Source organism: Mastomys coucha, unplaced genomic scaffold (assembly GCF_008632895.1).
Source record: "Mastomys coucha isolate ucsf_1 unplaced genomic scaffold, UCSF_Mcou_1 pScaffold20, whole genome shotgun sequence".
Lineage (NCBI taxonomy): Eukaryota > Metazoa > Chordata > Mammalia > Rodentia > Muridae > Mastomys > Mastomys coucha.
Window position 1 is genome coordinate 86,554,079 of NW_022196903.1, and position 17,700 is coordinate 86,571,778.

At 40.9% G+C, this 17,700-nt stretch overlaps 1 protein-coding gene across 5 annotated transcripts in view; it reads right to left on the bottom strand.

Annotated features, from left to right (window-relative positions):
* Adamts9 (ADAM metallopeptidase with thrombospondin type 1 motif 9) overlaps positions 1 to 17,700 on the bottom strand; it is a 173,280-nt gene that overhangs the window by 51,037 nt on the left and 104,543 nt on the right. For 3 of the 5 annotated variants that reach the window (XM_031382629.1, XM_031382626.1, XM_031382627.1), the window contains exon 29: positions 1,444 to 1,611. The exons of the other annotated variants lie outside the window; for them this stretch is intronic. In XM_031382629.1, coding sequence (XP_031238489.1) covers positions 1,444 to 1,611 — 168 coding nt within the window. The remainder of the gene's footprint in view (positions 1 to 1,443; positions 1,612 to 17,700) is intronic. 5 annotated transcript variants of the gene reach the window in all.

Here is a 17,700-nt window from a genome sequence, read left to right on the forward strand (position 1 = left end):
GAAGTACCCATCATAAACGTGGGTACTGAGAACAGGCGATGTCAGCTGAGGACGTTTAAGCATCATTCAGATTCTAGAGGGATTTTCCTCTGGAATATTGAAGTGGAAAATCCTCAGCTCTCCTGGTGTTAACATGGCTGCATCTGGAGCCGGAAGAATTCTCCCAGAGGCCATGAACCCTAAGCCTTGTTTTCACTGATTCTTGGGAGTCATTGGCATGGCTCGCCATAACCTGGGAGAATGAGAGGACAGACTATCTCCTGCTGAATTCAGCTTAATGCTGAATCAGCTCAGCGTTAAGAACAGAATGCTTTAAAAAGAAATCGAACCTCACTGCTTTCAAGCAAGCACCTTAAACCACAATGAGAGAGTATACAAGCTGTGGGGTTCTAGGAGACCGACTCTAAGGACACATGAATGACTTTAAGTTTGTCAAGCTTCTAAAGTTGCTTCTGCAGGTTCAACAAAGACTGTAACTGGAGTCCTGGGTTCCCCTTCTCTTCACCATCTAAAGCATACATCACCTACATCCAAACAAAATATTACTTAGACTCCACTGGATTCAACTCCCCCAGTCCCTCCCACCAGCAATGCTACATTATGTAAAGTAATGTAGCATTCATTGCTACATTAAATCCCCCTAATAGCCCCAGGAAGGTCAAACAAACCACCAATGGATGTTCCACAGCTACAAAATGACAGACAGCTCTCCTTCATGTTCCCATCTCAGTTGTGAACAAGCAAACTGGCAGAGAGATACTGGCCAGTATTTCATTTTGACAGTTATTACTCGAAGATGAATTGTCCCACAGGTGATGTGAAGTGGGACTTATAACTAGTGGAGATAGGTTATTGGGGGTTGCCTTTGAGGGTTACAGATTGGTCCTGTTTGCTTTTAGCTCTGTCTCTCTCCTTCCTGACCTGTAAGACTTGAGCAGCTGTGTCCCAGACCGCTGGCCCACAGACCACGCTGCTGTACCAGATACCAAGCCTTCCCTGCTACATCAGACCAGTATCCCCTGAAATGGAAATTCAAAATATACCCCCCTTTTCCCTAAGTCATCTCTGTCAGGTACTCTATGTGATAGGAAAGAATCTCCAAGGTAAAGTAAGCCTCGGTTCCCTTCAGGTGACAACAGGTCATTCCAGTACACTCTAAGCTATGCCTTTGTAAGAGGCAAATGATGGCCCAAGGCCAGCAGTCAGAAACAGAAGGGCTACTCTATATTAGATATCGCCACCTATCACCATATGGGACTCAGCCTCACAACTACACCAATGCTCTGTTGACTGAGGTCACTGGTCCAGGGCCACCCAGCCTGCCTGGTAAAGATTCCTCCCAGTTTGTAAAATGAGAACAATGCGGAGAGACACAAGAGAAGACGCTGGTGTCAGGCCTGGGGCTGGATAGAAGGAAGCAGGGGGTAGAGAAGCGTTGCTCACCTGACTCCATGCGCCAGCCTTCCATCTGGGACACCGTCCTCCTCGGCACCTTCTGTGCCCATGTGGCTTAGGAAGGTGCTTACAGTTATCACTCTCTAAATGGCTTCCATCTTTTGCCAAGCAGTAAACATTTCGATGTTTATGCCCTCGACCACAAGAGACAGAACACTGCAATATAAAGCAATGGCAAGGTTGTTGTTGTTTTTTTTTTAAATCACAGTGACTTTGATTTAAAAAAAAAAAAAAAAGGAAGAAAGAAAATGTGTCATGTGATGATAAGATCAAGCCTAAGGAGAGTTACCATTACCCTTTTTTTTTTTTTTTCCAGTGCCATTTTGGAGAAAAACTCAAAGCCTTACAGGGAAGAAAGATGGCAATAGGAGAAAAAAAAAAAAAAAAAAAAAGGCCCATGCGTTGAAGCAGTACAGCAGCAGCCCAGTGTGGCGTGTTGCTTTATACAGATGTACGGGGAGATCCTGACAATTTAACCTGAAAACTGCCTCTTGATTCTGTAATTACTATGGCTTTTTTTTACTGAGGAAAATCCTGCTGCTAAACAGTAAATACATCTTCAATGAAACACCTCATGATTCACTGATTGGTGATAAAGGACATTTTCACATGACTCTGCTCACCTTTTTTAAGATCGTATTTAAGGAAACTCTCCATCTATCTCTTTAAGGGAAAAAAACTCTTATTTTCCCAGCCCATTGGAAAGAGGCGAAAAAGGCAAGGGAAAAAAAAAACCTGAAAAGGTTAGCTGGTGGGTGAGTCTATGCCAGCTTCAGGAGGGGGAGGCATTACCTTTCAACTTTGATCTGTGGGTTCATTGGACTGTTTTAAATGTGACCCTGTCTGACCACATCTAGGAAACTTGACTTTGATTTCAGATTAGGTTTCTCAGAAAGGTTTAGGAATCAAAGTGCCCATGGAGTCTGGACAAGAATTTGATGTGACAGCTTCTTGTAGAACAGGCAAGAGGCTGGCCCCAATGGACGCACTGAGACATTCAACATCCAAGGCTTCATTAGCAATTATGAGTCTTTACTCGGCCATCATAAACTGACGGCTCAGAGCTTTAAAGACATTTTATTTCCCAGTATAATTGTCTTGTTTTCTAGGGGTGGGGGAGTACATTTAAGAATGGAGAATAAAAGGCAAAGTCTCAATGAAAATAGAATTCATATTACATTTCTCTTGATTTCATGTTTCTTAACCCCATTCCCTCCAGTAACTTTGTTATTTTGGGGCTTAAAATACCAAAGTGCCCTTTTATGCCTAATAGACACAGTTTCATGTAAAACAAGGAGCCTAATACTAATTTTATCATTATTATCAGAGATCCTCAAAGTTATACCATTCATAAGTGTGCCAAAATGTTTTTCTGTTAAAAAACAAACCATTATAAAAATTTCAACCAGAGCTAGCAGAGAATTTAAAATATGTATGTTAGTACATTTGGCTTTCACTTTTTACTTTAAGATGTGAAATATTCATGAATATATGATTTGGAGTAGCCACTTTAGAAATCTTAATATTTTACAGTTTGGAAGGAGGAAGCCTAATTGGAATGTCTGTATCTAAACAAAAACTGTAACAATTAACCTACAATGTTTGGGTACATGAATATCATTTTCAAAGACTTTTCGTAATAAAGTTCTTAGAACTTCAGTCTCTGAGAACAGCTAATGACTTGCACAAAGATAATCTCTATTGTAAGTGATCAATTGATCATTTTAAAAATGGTACTTCAATAAGAAAATATGAAGTCATAATTACAATTTGGGATAGGTTCATTTGCTTAATGAACCGAACATCTATTGTGTACATGCCATGTGACAGAAATTATATGACACATGGGAGACACAGTTGACATAGTCCTTGACCTCAGGGATCACAGAGATCAGTCATAGAAATTAATATTGCTCAAGTGATGATAAAAATAAACATTGTGTATGAGTAGTCACTGAGCTGACTTCTAAGAAACAAATAGCTGGAGTGATTCAAAGAGGGCTCCCTAAAGTCTTCCACTTGGCCACACCAGGCAAGCTTGCCGGTCATAAAAAATGAGACTGAATTATATTTGGCCCATGATGGGAAATCTTAGAGGAGACTTAATTCGGGATAAGGAATAGTCTAATTTTTGTTTTGAAAATTCTACTTTGACTATGGAGCCAAGTACCAGATATGAATACAGGGTCATTGGAAATGAAAGAAACCACAAAGGAAGCCTCCATATTTGTGTTGGCAAGAGCCACTGTGGCGGCAGTGGCTTGGATGAATATATAGAAGAGAGGTTCTTAACCTGTGGGTCGTGATCCTTTTGTGGGTCGACTGACCCTTTCTCAGGGGTCACATATCATATATTTACATTATGATTCACAGCAGTAGCAAAATCACAGTTATGAAGTAGCAACCAAAATAATTTTATTTTGTTTTACATGAAACTATGTCTATTAGGCATAAAAGGGCACTTTGGTAATTTAAACCCAAAAATAACAAAGTTACTGGAGGGAGTGGGGGTAAGAAATGTGAATTCAAGAGAAATATAATGTGAATTCTATTTTCATAGAGACTTTGCCTTCTATTCTCCATTCTTAAATCATCATAACACGAGGAACTGTATGAAAGGGTCACAGCATTAGGAAGGTTGTGAACCACTGGGATAGAAGGTTTGGGGGCGGGGGAAGTCAGTAGGTTAAGATTGCACCTTTAAAAAAACATTTAAAAAATGATAGTACCTTATAGGTTAGCTGTAGTATGAAGGGAAGAGGGCAAAAGATGACATTCGGATTTCAGGTTTAGGCAGCCGAACAGATGGTGATATTATTTGCTACCATTTTAAAGATGGTCCACACTGGGATGAAAAATACCACTGAGAGTCAAGGGTGTTTTTATTTGTAGGAAATGGGTCTTATAGGAAGCATATGAATAGTAGGTGGTAACATTTGCTTGGCTGGAGTTAAAAAAAAAAACAGATTTTTAGTGCTCATCAAATAAACATAGGTGAAATTAGTGCAAATACATCTTTAGGAATAGTGATTTCAGTGTGCAAGCTGTATAAACAAGCTATCCCTCAATGCGAAGTGGGAAAAGAGAGTTCATGAGAGTTAATAATCTGCCAGGGTCATTAGAAGACAGGGTCTAAACGCTGGTAATGATCTATAGAGTCAGAATTAGAAAAGCCTCAATGTCTCACATTCAGTATGTGCCAGACATTGCCCTAAGAGGTTATCATCCCTAAAGCTTGTATAGTTTAGCTATCCCAACCTCCCAATACACTTTGATAATAGACAGGTACTCTTACTCAAGATAAGTCTTGGTATCTGTAAAACCGTGCAACCACAATGCCTTGGATTGTGTTTCACACACGCTGCTCCAATACAACTAAGATAGACGTCTACTGGGAACAATGACAGTGCAGTGAAAAAGAGAGCAACCGAGAATTTTGCTGTCAATGACTCATGCAAGGTCTGCCACTAACGTCATTGCTAACGAGCCAGTGATGAACCAACTAAGTTCTAAATATGACGATGCCTTCAATATATAGATTAGCTGCTCCCCCCATTCATCTCCACGCACATTTGCTTTGGATGGGACTTGAATAAAAGTGGTGAAAGGAAAAAAAAAATGTTACTTTAGCATGATTCACCACACATGTTAGTTGCCTGGAATTATTAAGATCTCAAAGTGATTTGGAAATCCTCATGGAATCTCATCTGACAGCAAAACACTCTTCATTCAATGTTTTCTAAATTACCATCGAAGAAAATCAGCTGTTCGTAGACATACCCAAATCTATCAGGGCTTATTAGGGTGTAGTATGACTTCATAAAAGGAGCTGTCACTCTGATAATCAAATAAACACGGGTTCCAGCTCTTATATTCGAGGGAAAATTCTGTCTGATCATTTCGTCTTTTCCCCGGGGCAAAAGATGACATTTACATCAACCTGCGTCACCAACACACAGTAGTTATACTTAGTATACGTCATCTAGTACTTGTTATTTATTGGCTACATATCTCAAAGTTCTTACTCCTGGGAACATTTAATTCCTTACATTTGCTACCAAAATAGCCTCCTAGTTTGCCAGGAATACAGGCTTTTTTTTTTCCTCTTGGGAAATGACTCAACATAGTTAAGAGACTGATTCTTCTTTGCCCCAACCCCCACCCCAAATTTGAGCAAGACTCCAAACAGCATTATCACTGCTTGATACTTGGAAACACCAAGGTCAGTCTGTCCGAATGCCTGAGGTTTCAAGCTTTTGTTTCTGTGAGGCCATTCAAAGGGCATGCTGGAAGCTGGGCTGTGGTCAGAAGTGCTGACGTTTTCCACTCACTAACGTCTAAAAATGTGAAATCCCTGCATTTCAACTCAGTTGGTGGGAATGAAACTCAGGATGAAGGCAGCCTGTTCTTAGTTTCTCCCCAAAGGCTTAAGCTCTCGAGAGAAGTAGCTCTATACATGAGGATGGATGTGGGTCTGGTGGCCCTAGTCTTAGAGGATTCTGGCATTTGTCTTCTCACTTGTGCTAAGGGTCATGTTTCCTTAGCCATCGAGAAGTCTGCAAACAACCCTGGTGTACATGTCTGATGGAGAAGGAGTCAATAGCGAGAGCGAAGGAGTTCTCTGTGCTGTGGCACTCTGAGGATATGGACATCCCTATGAAGATGGAGTTCGGTATGGACTTGGCAAGTTCATCACAAAGAACTCAGAAGGAAGAAGAGGGGAATGTGGAGGTAAGAAGAGGAGGGTGGGGGCCAGGTATGCTCATGGAATGTGGCTAGTAGGAAGCATTCAGGTGAGGCTTGAAGCTTCTAGCTCTGGAAGACTGTGGGCCAGGACTGGTCGAACTGTACCAGATGTCTGAAAGATGTGGCTTAGTGGGTGGTCCAAGATGACAGCCCTCATCTACTATCTGCCTAGATGATTTGTAATCTTGACAGATGAGGTTGTGTCTATGTGAAATGTGTAGTGAGGGATCTTGATCAACTCGCATATACTTCTAAGCCCAGGATTGATTACTTGTAGGTAGAAAATCACAAGAACTGAAAGACCAAGAGAATGTCATGTATCGAGCCTATGAACAAAAGAGTGAGATTCTTTTAAATGAATCTGACAGTCAGATGGCTAACATCATACTGAGGTAGATGGATAGAGTTCTATTTCGACACTGTATTTATTACTTTTCAAAGTTTTTCTCTTCTGATTTTTGCAAATGGTACCTAATCATTACGTTAAAACAAGAAGCCTTTCTTGATTCTCCTTTTATTTTGCCTTTAACAAAAATAAAGTTAAATGTCACCCAGAAAGCATGCTATCAGAGAGGATGCAAGGCCATTTGCAAGACTCAGGCCTGTTTTTGCCAATACAGGGACACATGAAATGAACAGGGCACAAGTGTCACAAAACTAGGGAAGGCAAAAGGACAACTGCCTACAACTTTTGTTCTACCATGAAAAACAGTGTAAATACAAGGCTATACACTTGGAGTCCCAGTTTCAAACACTGATGAATGGTACGCCTAGAGAACCACGTGGATGATAGAAAAAGACAGTAGATATAGCTCCAGTTAACATATATTTATTTATTTTTCTGTACACTATAGCTAGTCAGAACATATTTGTGAAATGAAAACACTTAAGCTATAGCTATCATTGGATAGCACCATAAGCTATATACTATATTTATAAATAAAGAGCACCTCAGAATATCTCAATTCTAGTGCTGAACTAATGTAACATAAGTGAAGATTCAAAAAAGGCTACCCAAGGATGAACGTTGACCATAATTACTAACCACTAGATTAGACATCTCTTATGGACTGGACACTGCTAAAATACATTAGCATCTCTCCTTTAATCTCAAAGAAACAGTGGCTCAGGTATTATTAGGGGTCCTTTATATAAATGAAGAAGCTGAGGGCCTAAGAGTGACATCACTTACCCAGGGTCACAAAACTGGGAACCAGCAGGGTTATGTTTTAAGTACATCTCCACGATCAGCATGTTAATTCTTAGATTAGATAAGGAGCTGGGTAAGCCGGGTAATGTTCACATCTACCTCACTATGAGAATACCTAGAAGCAAGGGCCACAGAGAAGCAAACACCTTGGAAGACTCTTTCAGAGAGTCCTCTGATCATTCAGCCTCCTGAAAGGAAGAGTGGCTTGGCAGTGCTAATAGTTCTGATACCAGTACCCTTTTACAGCATCTTCCACACTCTGGAAAGGGAAGGCATTGTAAAGAATAGATACAATCACATAAATAAAAGCCCACATTGCCCCTTAGCTTTTAAAACACCCAGTTTCTCACTTTGCTGTGTTTGAGATATATTAACCCTTTGGGGCCTGACTAATGCCCTGCAGTGAATTATCATTTCTGTTGACTGATGAATGGATCTCAGCACAATTATGAATGGAAGGCTGCAGGCTGTAAGTTATGGGTCAGTTTCTCAACTATTTGAATTGTGATCCATCACAAAGATTATCCAGTCCACCTATTAATTTCAGGCTCAAGGCTTGAGAAGACACTAGATGACATGCTTAAGGTCATGCAGAAAGAAAACCATATATATAGTTTTGATTACCAGAAGAGGAAATCATTTGGTGCCAGTCATACTGGAGGTTCTAAGGATTCTGCATGCTGTCCAGAACCATGGCTAACCAGGCATCCACTCTTGGCTTTACCAGTTGGGCATGTCATCTACAGCTAGCCTAAAGGGCAGAAAAGAGTGAATTCAAGCAGGTATCATGCTCTTCTGACTTTGAGGGACTTCCAGTAAGAGAAGGCCCATGAAGCCAGTAAGGAGAGTCTAAGAGGTAGCTGTTCGTGGGAAGTAAAAGGGGAAGAATAGCTGTTTGCAAGTGATTCACCTTGCTCCCACATGCAACCGAGGGTTTGAAACATAACTTCTACCCTAACGCTGTGCTCTCGGTAACACATAACTTCTCTTGGTTTAGATTTGTTCTCTCTTAGGATGAGACAATCTGAGTAATGCAGTTATGTGGCAACTCAAGGAGATATGCATACAACAACATACAAATAACATGGATTTCTATCACCACCAATGGTTTTCTATCCAATGGCGTCTTCTAGCATGCTTTCAAATATGCTGCCAAAGAGGTATCATTTTTAAAGAGAGTATTTGTCAACTTATGTACCTTAAGCTGAACATTCTAGGAAATGCTGAAAGGTGACAATGGGACTTTGGCAAAGTTCCAGTTGGGTGCCAGTGTGTGCCAGTGAAGCACTTTCTTTTCTAAGAAGGGCACAGAGATCTGCAAAGCAGGCGTATGTGCTGAAGGCACTTTTGCTAACACCCTTTGCTCTTCTCTAGACTATCTCCTATTTAATATGGACTCTTTTCACCAAAGTAAGAAAAGACGGGCACCATACTTGAGTGCCATACACCTTTTCTGTTCAATACTCTTGCTTACCCTTTTCACCGCCATCAACATGTCTGTTCTTCCCTGGGCTTTCGGATGTGGCTACTTCAAGTATCCTAGGTACATAATTAGCATCAGAAATGACTAACACTAAATACATATTCACTCTCTTCTGTGCTAGGCTCATGCGCAAGTAGTCACTTCCCTTGGTCAAGAACCAAACTATGGAACAGGAAAAGGGAGAATTTCAGTAGGAAATAAGGGCTGTGGTTTCAGGGTATAAAGCCAGTGTCAATGAGTTTTCTTGATGGCTATTTATGTCTAGGACCACCCTGGCATTTATTAGTATGAAAAGGATCCCAGAAAGCATGAGGTTGCCAGGCAACAGCACAGAAGAAAGCTGATACAGTGGTCACAATCATCCCAGCTGGATGGGGCCATCTTTCTGTTCTTAGCCTCATCCCACCCCACTGCTCTGGGCATGCTAAATGCTAAAAGATCTAAGGAAAGGAGTTATGATTCATGTGTCAACTATTGGGCTATACTTCAAAACATCTGTCAGTATTGAAGCCAAGTGTTAGTGCCTTCAACCCAACAAGACTCCACTAAGAATTAGGAGACAAAGGGCTCTCTAGCTTCTCATCTCTCACCTTCACTCACTGTGTAAATAGTTCATACTAGAGGGAGGGATATATTTTAGCACTAATAACACCAGTATATGAACTCAGACTATCTGTGAAAATCCAAACTACTATACATCTGATTCTGCAAGAATGTGATCATTACAGTCTTTCTCCTCATCAAGAGAGACACAAAAACCATGAAAATCTGCAAATTTGTTATCTAATGAATTCCATGCTGTCTAAATAATACTTAGGCAGTGTGAAGCATATCCCATCACCAGGCCAGATTCTTCTTAATGTACCTTGTGACTGCCCAAGGTCACTGCCCAGTTCTGCAGCTCTTCTATCCTTCTAAAGGTTACCCAGTAGGCTATTTTTAAACTGTTGGTGTTTTTCAGGAAAGGCATGAGGATGGTGTAAGGACTCACTCCCTGACATAAAAGTGTTTATGAAAGCAGCTGGAAGAAGAGGAGCGTGGTGGGTAAGACACAGGCTCCAAAATTCTTAATCTTCATGTTGTTCCAAAAGTAAGTAAAGAAGTGTCTGAGAAATGGACTAGGAAAATGGCTCAGTGGTTAAAACACTTGTGCTACAAACATGAGAACTGGTATTTGAATCCCTAGCATGGATGTACATGTTAGTTGGGCATGGTGGCCCATTTGTAATTCTAGAGCTCAGAAAGAGGAGACAAAGGATCCCTAGGGCAAGCTAGCTAGCCAATACTTGCTATATTGGAAAATTCTGGGTTCAACTGAGAAATCCCCAACTCAGTGAAGAAGGTAGAGAACAATGGCAGAAGACTTGGGTGCTCTGTACATGTTCACATCTGTGTAGGAACACATGCATGCACATGTACCCACACATATTTGAATATGTACACCCATGCTCCTGTGCACCACACACACAGGCCTGGAAAGAGGAAAAATAAGAAGTGTCTGAGTTAGTAACTAATGGGCAAGCTATAAGGTTGGCGGGAATGGTAACCAAAATTCCTTGAAACTTGAAAGTGGACTGTGATCAAGGTCTGGGCTGCAGGCATCAAGGCAATCTGGAGATGTTTGTCAGTTAGCAGCTGTCAAGTCTTGGCAGTCCAACTTGGTGTGACCTATGTTAGTATACAAGGTCTGGGAAGCTTCAGTCACAACTAGGAATGCTTCTGTAGGAAAGCAATTCATCAATTTGTCTCTAGACTGTAGTATGTGCCTGTTGAACTGCATCCCTCTCAGACCAAGTACCAATCAGTCATCGAAAAGACATGGAAGCAGTGTGCCTTTCCTTGTCTCCTCCAATCCACTCTGCTTCCTCAGTCTGTCTAGCCCTTTCTCCATAACCTTGGTGCAATGGGAACGTCTTTATTTATATGATGCAGCTGTAAAACAGAGCACACACTGGTGGCCCCCAATGTCTCTGGACTCTGAGTCCACAGATGCAACCAACCTTGGATCAAAAATATCTGGAGGAAAAACCATGCCTACACATAACATGTAGAGACTTTTTTCTTATTGTTCTCTAAATAGCACAGAAATATTTGTAGAGGATTTACATTGATTTATAGTACTAAGGAAGATATGCATAGGTTGTATAAATATGCTACACTATTTCTTACCAAGGAACTGAACTTCTTCATCTAGAAAGCCTGGAGATTCCAGCAAGGGGGTCCTGGAATCCTTACACAACCCCAAGATACTAAGGCAGAACTGAGAAATCCTCTATGTTTTAGGAAGCAGTCTAGGTAAGTAAGTGGCATTTGGATTCTAATACTAATCCAGTATGCATAAATATTTGAGCCTGTTTTCAGAGATCCACGTCTGAACGGATGGGCAAAAGGTTATTGAATCAGATGCCCATCCACCTTCACATTACTCTACTGAGAGATCAAACTGCCCCCATCCCTCTTAGCATGCTTCACTCAAATCCTTCATCTCTTTTCTTATCTTCTCCTTCTGCCCACATGTCAGTTAAAAAGAAAAGGTTCAAAACTGCCACTGAGAAAAGATGAGAGGAGAAGAAATGAAAACAGTCATGTACACAAAATGAACGGCATGACAAGGGGAAGGACTAGAATTATGTTTAATGTTTTTGTTTTGTTTTACAGAGTTAAATTATTCCTGTACTGGGATTTATTTATGAGGCTATCCAAAGACTAAGGAAGAAGAATACGGTTTGGTAAGTGCCATGTTTCCCTCTGTTGTCTAACTAAAGACACTCAACACTGCCAATATCGAGTTGCATTGGTATTCAGCAGGGATGTGAAATTACAGCTAGTGTGCATCTCAGATGACTAGGTTCCCAACAGAAGTTCTCTTTTCTCTCCACACATCTGTTCCTCCTATAGACAGTTCTATTTTAAACAATAGGAATGCTATCCTTCCATTTTCCTAGTCCATAAAACCTGGAATCATTTGATTCCATTATTTCCTTTGTATCCTTTATCCAAACTCTCAGCTAATCCTTTAGCTCTACCTCAAGAATTTCTCAGGAACGCCCCCGTGCCTCATCATCTTTCCTGTAAACACAGTTCTCGGAGCCACTGTTGCCCTCATTGTAGTTATCACAATGTCTTCCTAGAAAGGGGGTACTCCTGCTTCCTTCTCTGAATTCAGAAGCCAGAGTCATACTTCTAAAATAAACTCATGTTCCTGTGAATTCAACCCACCCCATCCCACCCTAGGGGCTTCTTATCTCTCTTTCTCCTAGTGATCTAACCCTTGCCTTTCTCTACCCACACCACAACTTGTCTCCACGTTTCTCGTTCCTTCTGCAATTCCTGTATCCTGTCTTCTCCTCCTCTATTTCACTTTCCCCTGCCTTTTAGCATCACTAAATGCAGCACACTCATGCCCCCAGAAACATCCTGTTTCTGGATGCTGTTTGGTTTTCTTTTGTATTTCCCATTGTTCAAATGAAGATTGTTGGCTACTTCCCCAAATCTCCTTAAAACCCATGTTTCTCTTCACTCTTCCGTGGGAAGCCCTGTTTCTCCCCATGAGTCTAGTTTTACCTATACATTTTTATCACCTTCTTTCAAGATCTCTATTCCTTTATTTGGTTGTTACTGGTAGGCTTCCCTTACTCCCATGAATACACACTTCATATGCTTTGAGGGAGGGGGAGGGAGGCAAGGAGGGATGGAGGGAGAGAGAGACAGACAGACAGAGAGAGAGAGAGAGAGAGAGAGAGAGAGAGAGAGAGAACACAAGCCTCTGTGCTCTGTTCAATCCCTAGAGACTAAAACCACATCTGATGTATGGAAAACATACAAGTAATTATACAACACACCAACGAGTACATGCTATAGTACTGCTATACCCATTTATCCCACAAGAACAGTGAAGTAACAAGTCCACATTTCCCACAATGCTCAGCTTATTTTAAGGACAAATAAATAACACTTTTTCTCTCCAATCTCCTGTGTCCATTAACCCAAATGGACTAATTACCATTGTACTTTAATGTTAATTCACAATTATATAGCTGGGTACTGTAGATGAGACAATTAAGAGGAAGCTTATCTGAGACTGAAACATCAAACAAACAGTAAAAGGCAGAAAATAGAAACCCAGAATGCTATGCTACCCCCAAATGCTAGGCAGACATGGAAGTTCAGCTATAGCTGGATGTGGTGACACATGCCTATACTCTCAGCATTCAAGAAGCCCAGACAGGATGATCATGGTGAGTTTAAGGCCAACCTGGGCTACATAATGAGACCCTGTATCAAACAACAACAATGATAACCAAGAAGAAAGACAGAAAGGTAGAAAGGAAGGAGGGAGAAAAGAAAGGAAGGAAGGAAGGAGGAAAAGAACAAAGAAAGTTCATCTCTAACTGCTGATGGATGATCACCATGCATCCTCAGTGCCATAACTTCTACCCAGAGGTGCCTTTAGATTGACTTTTGTTTTCCATGTAGAAATATGTGTGTGTGTGTGTGTGTGTAATTATATATACATACATACAAACATATATATACATATGTATATATATATATATCAAAGATATGTAATGAAAAGAGGCTATGGGTAGGGTTTCATTGGCAGAGAGCTCTCCTTGTATGTATGAAATCCCATGCTTGATACACAGTATCACACAAAAGCATTGTGGTAATGGGACTTTTGGTACAGAGAACACTCAAGGCCTGCCTAGGATATGTAAGATTGTCTCCATGAGGAGGAGGGACAGAAGGGAGAGGAAGATGAGGAGGAAGAGAAGGAAGGAAGGCAGTCTGTCAGGCAAGAGAGTCTATCAGGGCCAGGTAATTTCTATTTTCATTCTGACTAAAAACCTATGTGAAAAAAATCTGCAAACGCCTACACAGATCCCAAGACAGTATGTCTCTGTTTAACAATGACCTTTTAAAAAGCACCTTTTCACTGTGAACAGAAATAGGCTTACACAAGCCTAGGAAGCCAACGGGGAGCCCAAGATTTTGTAACTCAATTGTGTGGTGTGAATCTGAGGTTTGTCCAGAAAGAACAGGCCTTCTTAGTTCACAGGACAGACATTGGAAACCCCACCCTACAGGTGCTGCTAACAGCTAGGGGGAAACCAAGTTATTTCAAACTCAGTGCTCAGAGAGTGCTGGGTGACCAAATCCAATTTCCCAGGTGCCTAGATAGCTTTATCAAACTGAGTACAGTGTAAAAAAAAATGCAGTTCAAACACTGCAAGTGTTCATCTCCCCCAACCAGTCCTGGCTAAAACACTCTTGGGGAACATTCAGCTCTCAAGGACTTAGCCTTAAGGAAACTTCAAAAGCAGAGGTAGGGCTGAGCCATTTCACCTGAGCAAGTGGTGGTGTTCTTTTTAATGGAACTTTCAGAAGATTGGAGTCAGCTCAAAACTTGGAGCTTTGCAAGATATGCATCCAAAGCTTTCTGACACATAAAATTGAAAAACTTCCTTAACTTTCTGATGCCTCAGTTTCCCTACCTGCACAATGGACATAATGAAATGCATACTGCAGGATTACATGAGGATTATCAGTAGTGTATGATACACATGATCTGGACCATGGCGCATAGCACAGGGCCAAAAAGTTGGGTGTCCTAACTATTATTTCTCTATCCCAGTCAAAACCATCTGGCCAACTATAGATGGGTACCTAGGGTGTCAAGTCCAGAAGCATAACACAGCCAATGAGAACCAATTAGAAATGGTTCAAGACTGCACTGAGTCAAGCTTGTGTTTTTTTTTTTAGGGCAAATCTGCACATGTTAGATCCTTAGCCTTGAGTTACTGGCAAGGTTATAGGTATTCAAAAGTCAAAATTCTAATGGTTAAAACAAATTTATTTATTTATTTGAGACATGATCACATGAATCCATCCCCTAGACTGGCCTTTAACTTCTTATGTAGCTGAGGAAAACCTTAAGCCCTTGATCCTCCTGTGTCTACCTTATGACTGTTGAGATTACAGGAATGTGCCACTCTGGCCAGTTCATGAATATCAGGATTGGAGCGCAGAACTCTGTACATGCTAGGCATTTTACCCACTGAGCTGTTTTAGCTTTAATTTAAAGAGCTTTTGAGATAGTCCATTAATAACTTAAGGTTCAATTTAATTATAGAAAATAGTACCCATTATCTCATGGAGAGTCAAGTGCGAATGTCCTACTTTCAGTAAGGTTTTTCTGCAGTCTTCCATCACCTTGTTTAAATCTGGGGGTGGGGGTCGGGGGAGGGGATGTGCATTACTTCACTACTCACTAAATGCTAAGTCCCACTATGTGATTTCTTAGGCTAATGGTGGTCTCTTGGGTTTATTTCATTTGCTTTCCCTACCAACAGAATACTCTAGCATCGCAGCTCTGCCACCACTTGGGCAGGGTTTTCACACACAGACTTTGGGCCTCATGTGGCTGAGAACAGAGGTGAATTGTGGCCCAACACTAAAGTACAAATTAACTTACAACATAGGAGAATTTTGTGTGTGTGTGTGTGTGTGTGTGTGTGTGTGTGATTATTTTCATGAAGACTTAGCTTTTAGATGTTTGCTTATGTGTATGTATGTTTATGTAAATATATGCCACCTGTTTGCAAGTGACTATGGAGACTACATGGATGTTGGATACATCCATGGAGTTACAGGAAGTTGTGAGCTACTTGACTTGGGTGCCGGAAACCAAACTCAGGTTTTCTGAAGGCAGCAAGTGCTCATAACCACAGCGCCATCTCTCCACCCCTCAAATATTTTTGTAATGCATTTGTAGAATTATTAAGTATGAACTATGCAGTTAACAATTTGAGAGTCTAGAGTTTTGGACATGTTTATGAGTTTATTAAAAGAGAAGAAATGAGATTGATCTTTTCCCTTTTGGATCCAAGAAGTATATCATCTACAATGTTCTCTGCCTATATTATCTCAGACCTTCCATTCTGAGTATTTGTCAGTATTTGTGGTGTAGGGGACTAGGACTGGTAGATAGATACGCAATTTGTCATCTGCTAAAGCAGTGATGATTTACAAAGAGAAAAAAAGTGTTGATCTGGAGTAGAATTCAGAAACCTTCTTTCCCAGAAATTCATGTACAGGACAGCCAAATCAATACATCTGGAAGAACAAGCTCTATGAATAGTTTCCTCCAAAGAGTTAAAAAAACAGCAGAGAAATAACCAGCATCCCAAGGTCACAAGTCAGTGAAAACTACACAAAACAATCCTTCTCTTCCCAAAGAAGAGAAAGAGAATAATTGTATAACCTCAAAGACTATTGACCTAAAAGTAAAGATTTGGTATCAAATATATTTTGGAAATGTTGAGGATCACTGACCCTATGCTCATAAAAATATGAAAAGCCACTCTGCAGGGAGAAATCAATAAACTTAAAGGGCATCTTATTTTGTCATCCTCACCCAGCCCATCATTTGGTGATGTCTGAAGACATTTTCCATTATCACAATATAAGGGTATGCTATAGGTACCTGGTAGGTCGAGGCCAAGGAAGCTGGGAAGCATTCTACAATGCCCAGAAGGATATGCAGAATGGAGTTTTATGGCCCCAAGTGTCATGTTTCAGAAAGTCTGATTCATACTTGTTTATGATATAGAGATTGTACTATGATCTTAGTTCTTAATCAGAACCGTGCTCCCCATTTCCCAGATAAACGCTCACCAGAATTCATTTTACTTTTGAATACATTTCCCAAACAGAACCCACATATTCTAACATGACACTCAGGCTCACCAGTTGCTAGGATCTGTTGGACTTTTACACAGGGGCAGAGTTCTACTACTGATGAAACATCTTATTAAAAAGAGTCAAATAGGAACTATATCCAATGTCCTGAAATGCCAAGGACTATTCCTATTTACACCATCACTATTTTGTTTATAAAGGTCATCACTCAAGAATGTCCATGTGAAATTCATCTCGCCATACTGGGCCACGCTAGTACACATTTTCACTACCCCACCCCCATTCAGTACTCCCCACCTCTGGGGTAAGTGACAGTCCTGTTGGTTTGCGAATTCGAAGTCTGGGTAGACAATCTACTTTCTGGAGCCTTCTGCTTTCAGCTTATCTTTGCAGACCTTGTTGGGAGTTGATAGATAGGGAAGGCGTCCTAGGATCTCAGAATTGTATTTAACAGCAATGTCACACCCCTTCAATGGGAATGACTCCATTTTAACTAGACCTTTCAACTTTAGCATCTTTTAATACACTGGGTGAGATTAAATTCTGTTGGGCTATCCTGTCTTTGCTGAATTACTAATAGCATCCCCCACCTTTTAACTGTTGGATGCCTGGAGAACCTCCACTCCCAGAAGTCACTTCCGGAAGTATCTCCAGACTGATTAAACGTTCATTGAGGGATATAAATCACCCACAAATGAGAAACACTAATTTATTCTAAGGTTCCAGGAAAGTCCTTCAAGTTCTCAGAACTGGCTTGATTTGAATGGATGTTGAGGGGGCAGGGCATACACCCTTCCTGATAAATGGAAGTTGTAGGCTCATGTGGATCTCACTTCTGCAAAGTTATGGACTTGGGTTGATAAGCTGAGAGCCTTGCTCTATAAAGAGTGTGCCATGTGGGACATGAAATCCCTTGCACCACATTTCACAGGATTTCAACTACAGCAACAAGCTCTAGGGGACACCACTCCTCCCAGACACCAGCTGGTCACTGGCCACATCAGGGATTCTTAGATAGGTCAGAGCTCATTAAATGACAACCACAAACATGGGAACATGGATGGCTTCATCAGTGTCCTCTCATACAGAACTGCAGAAATAGGTA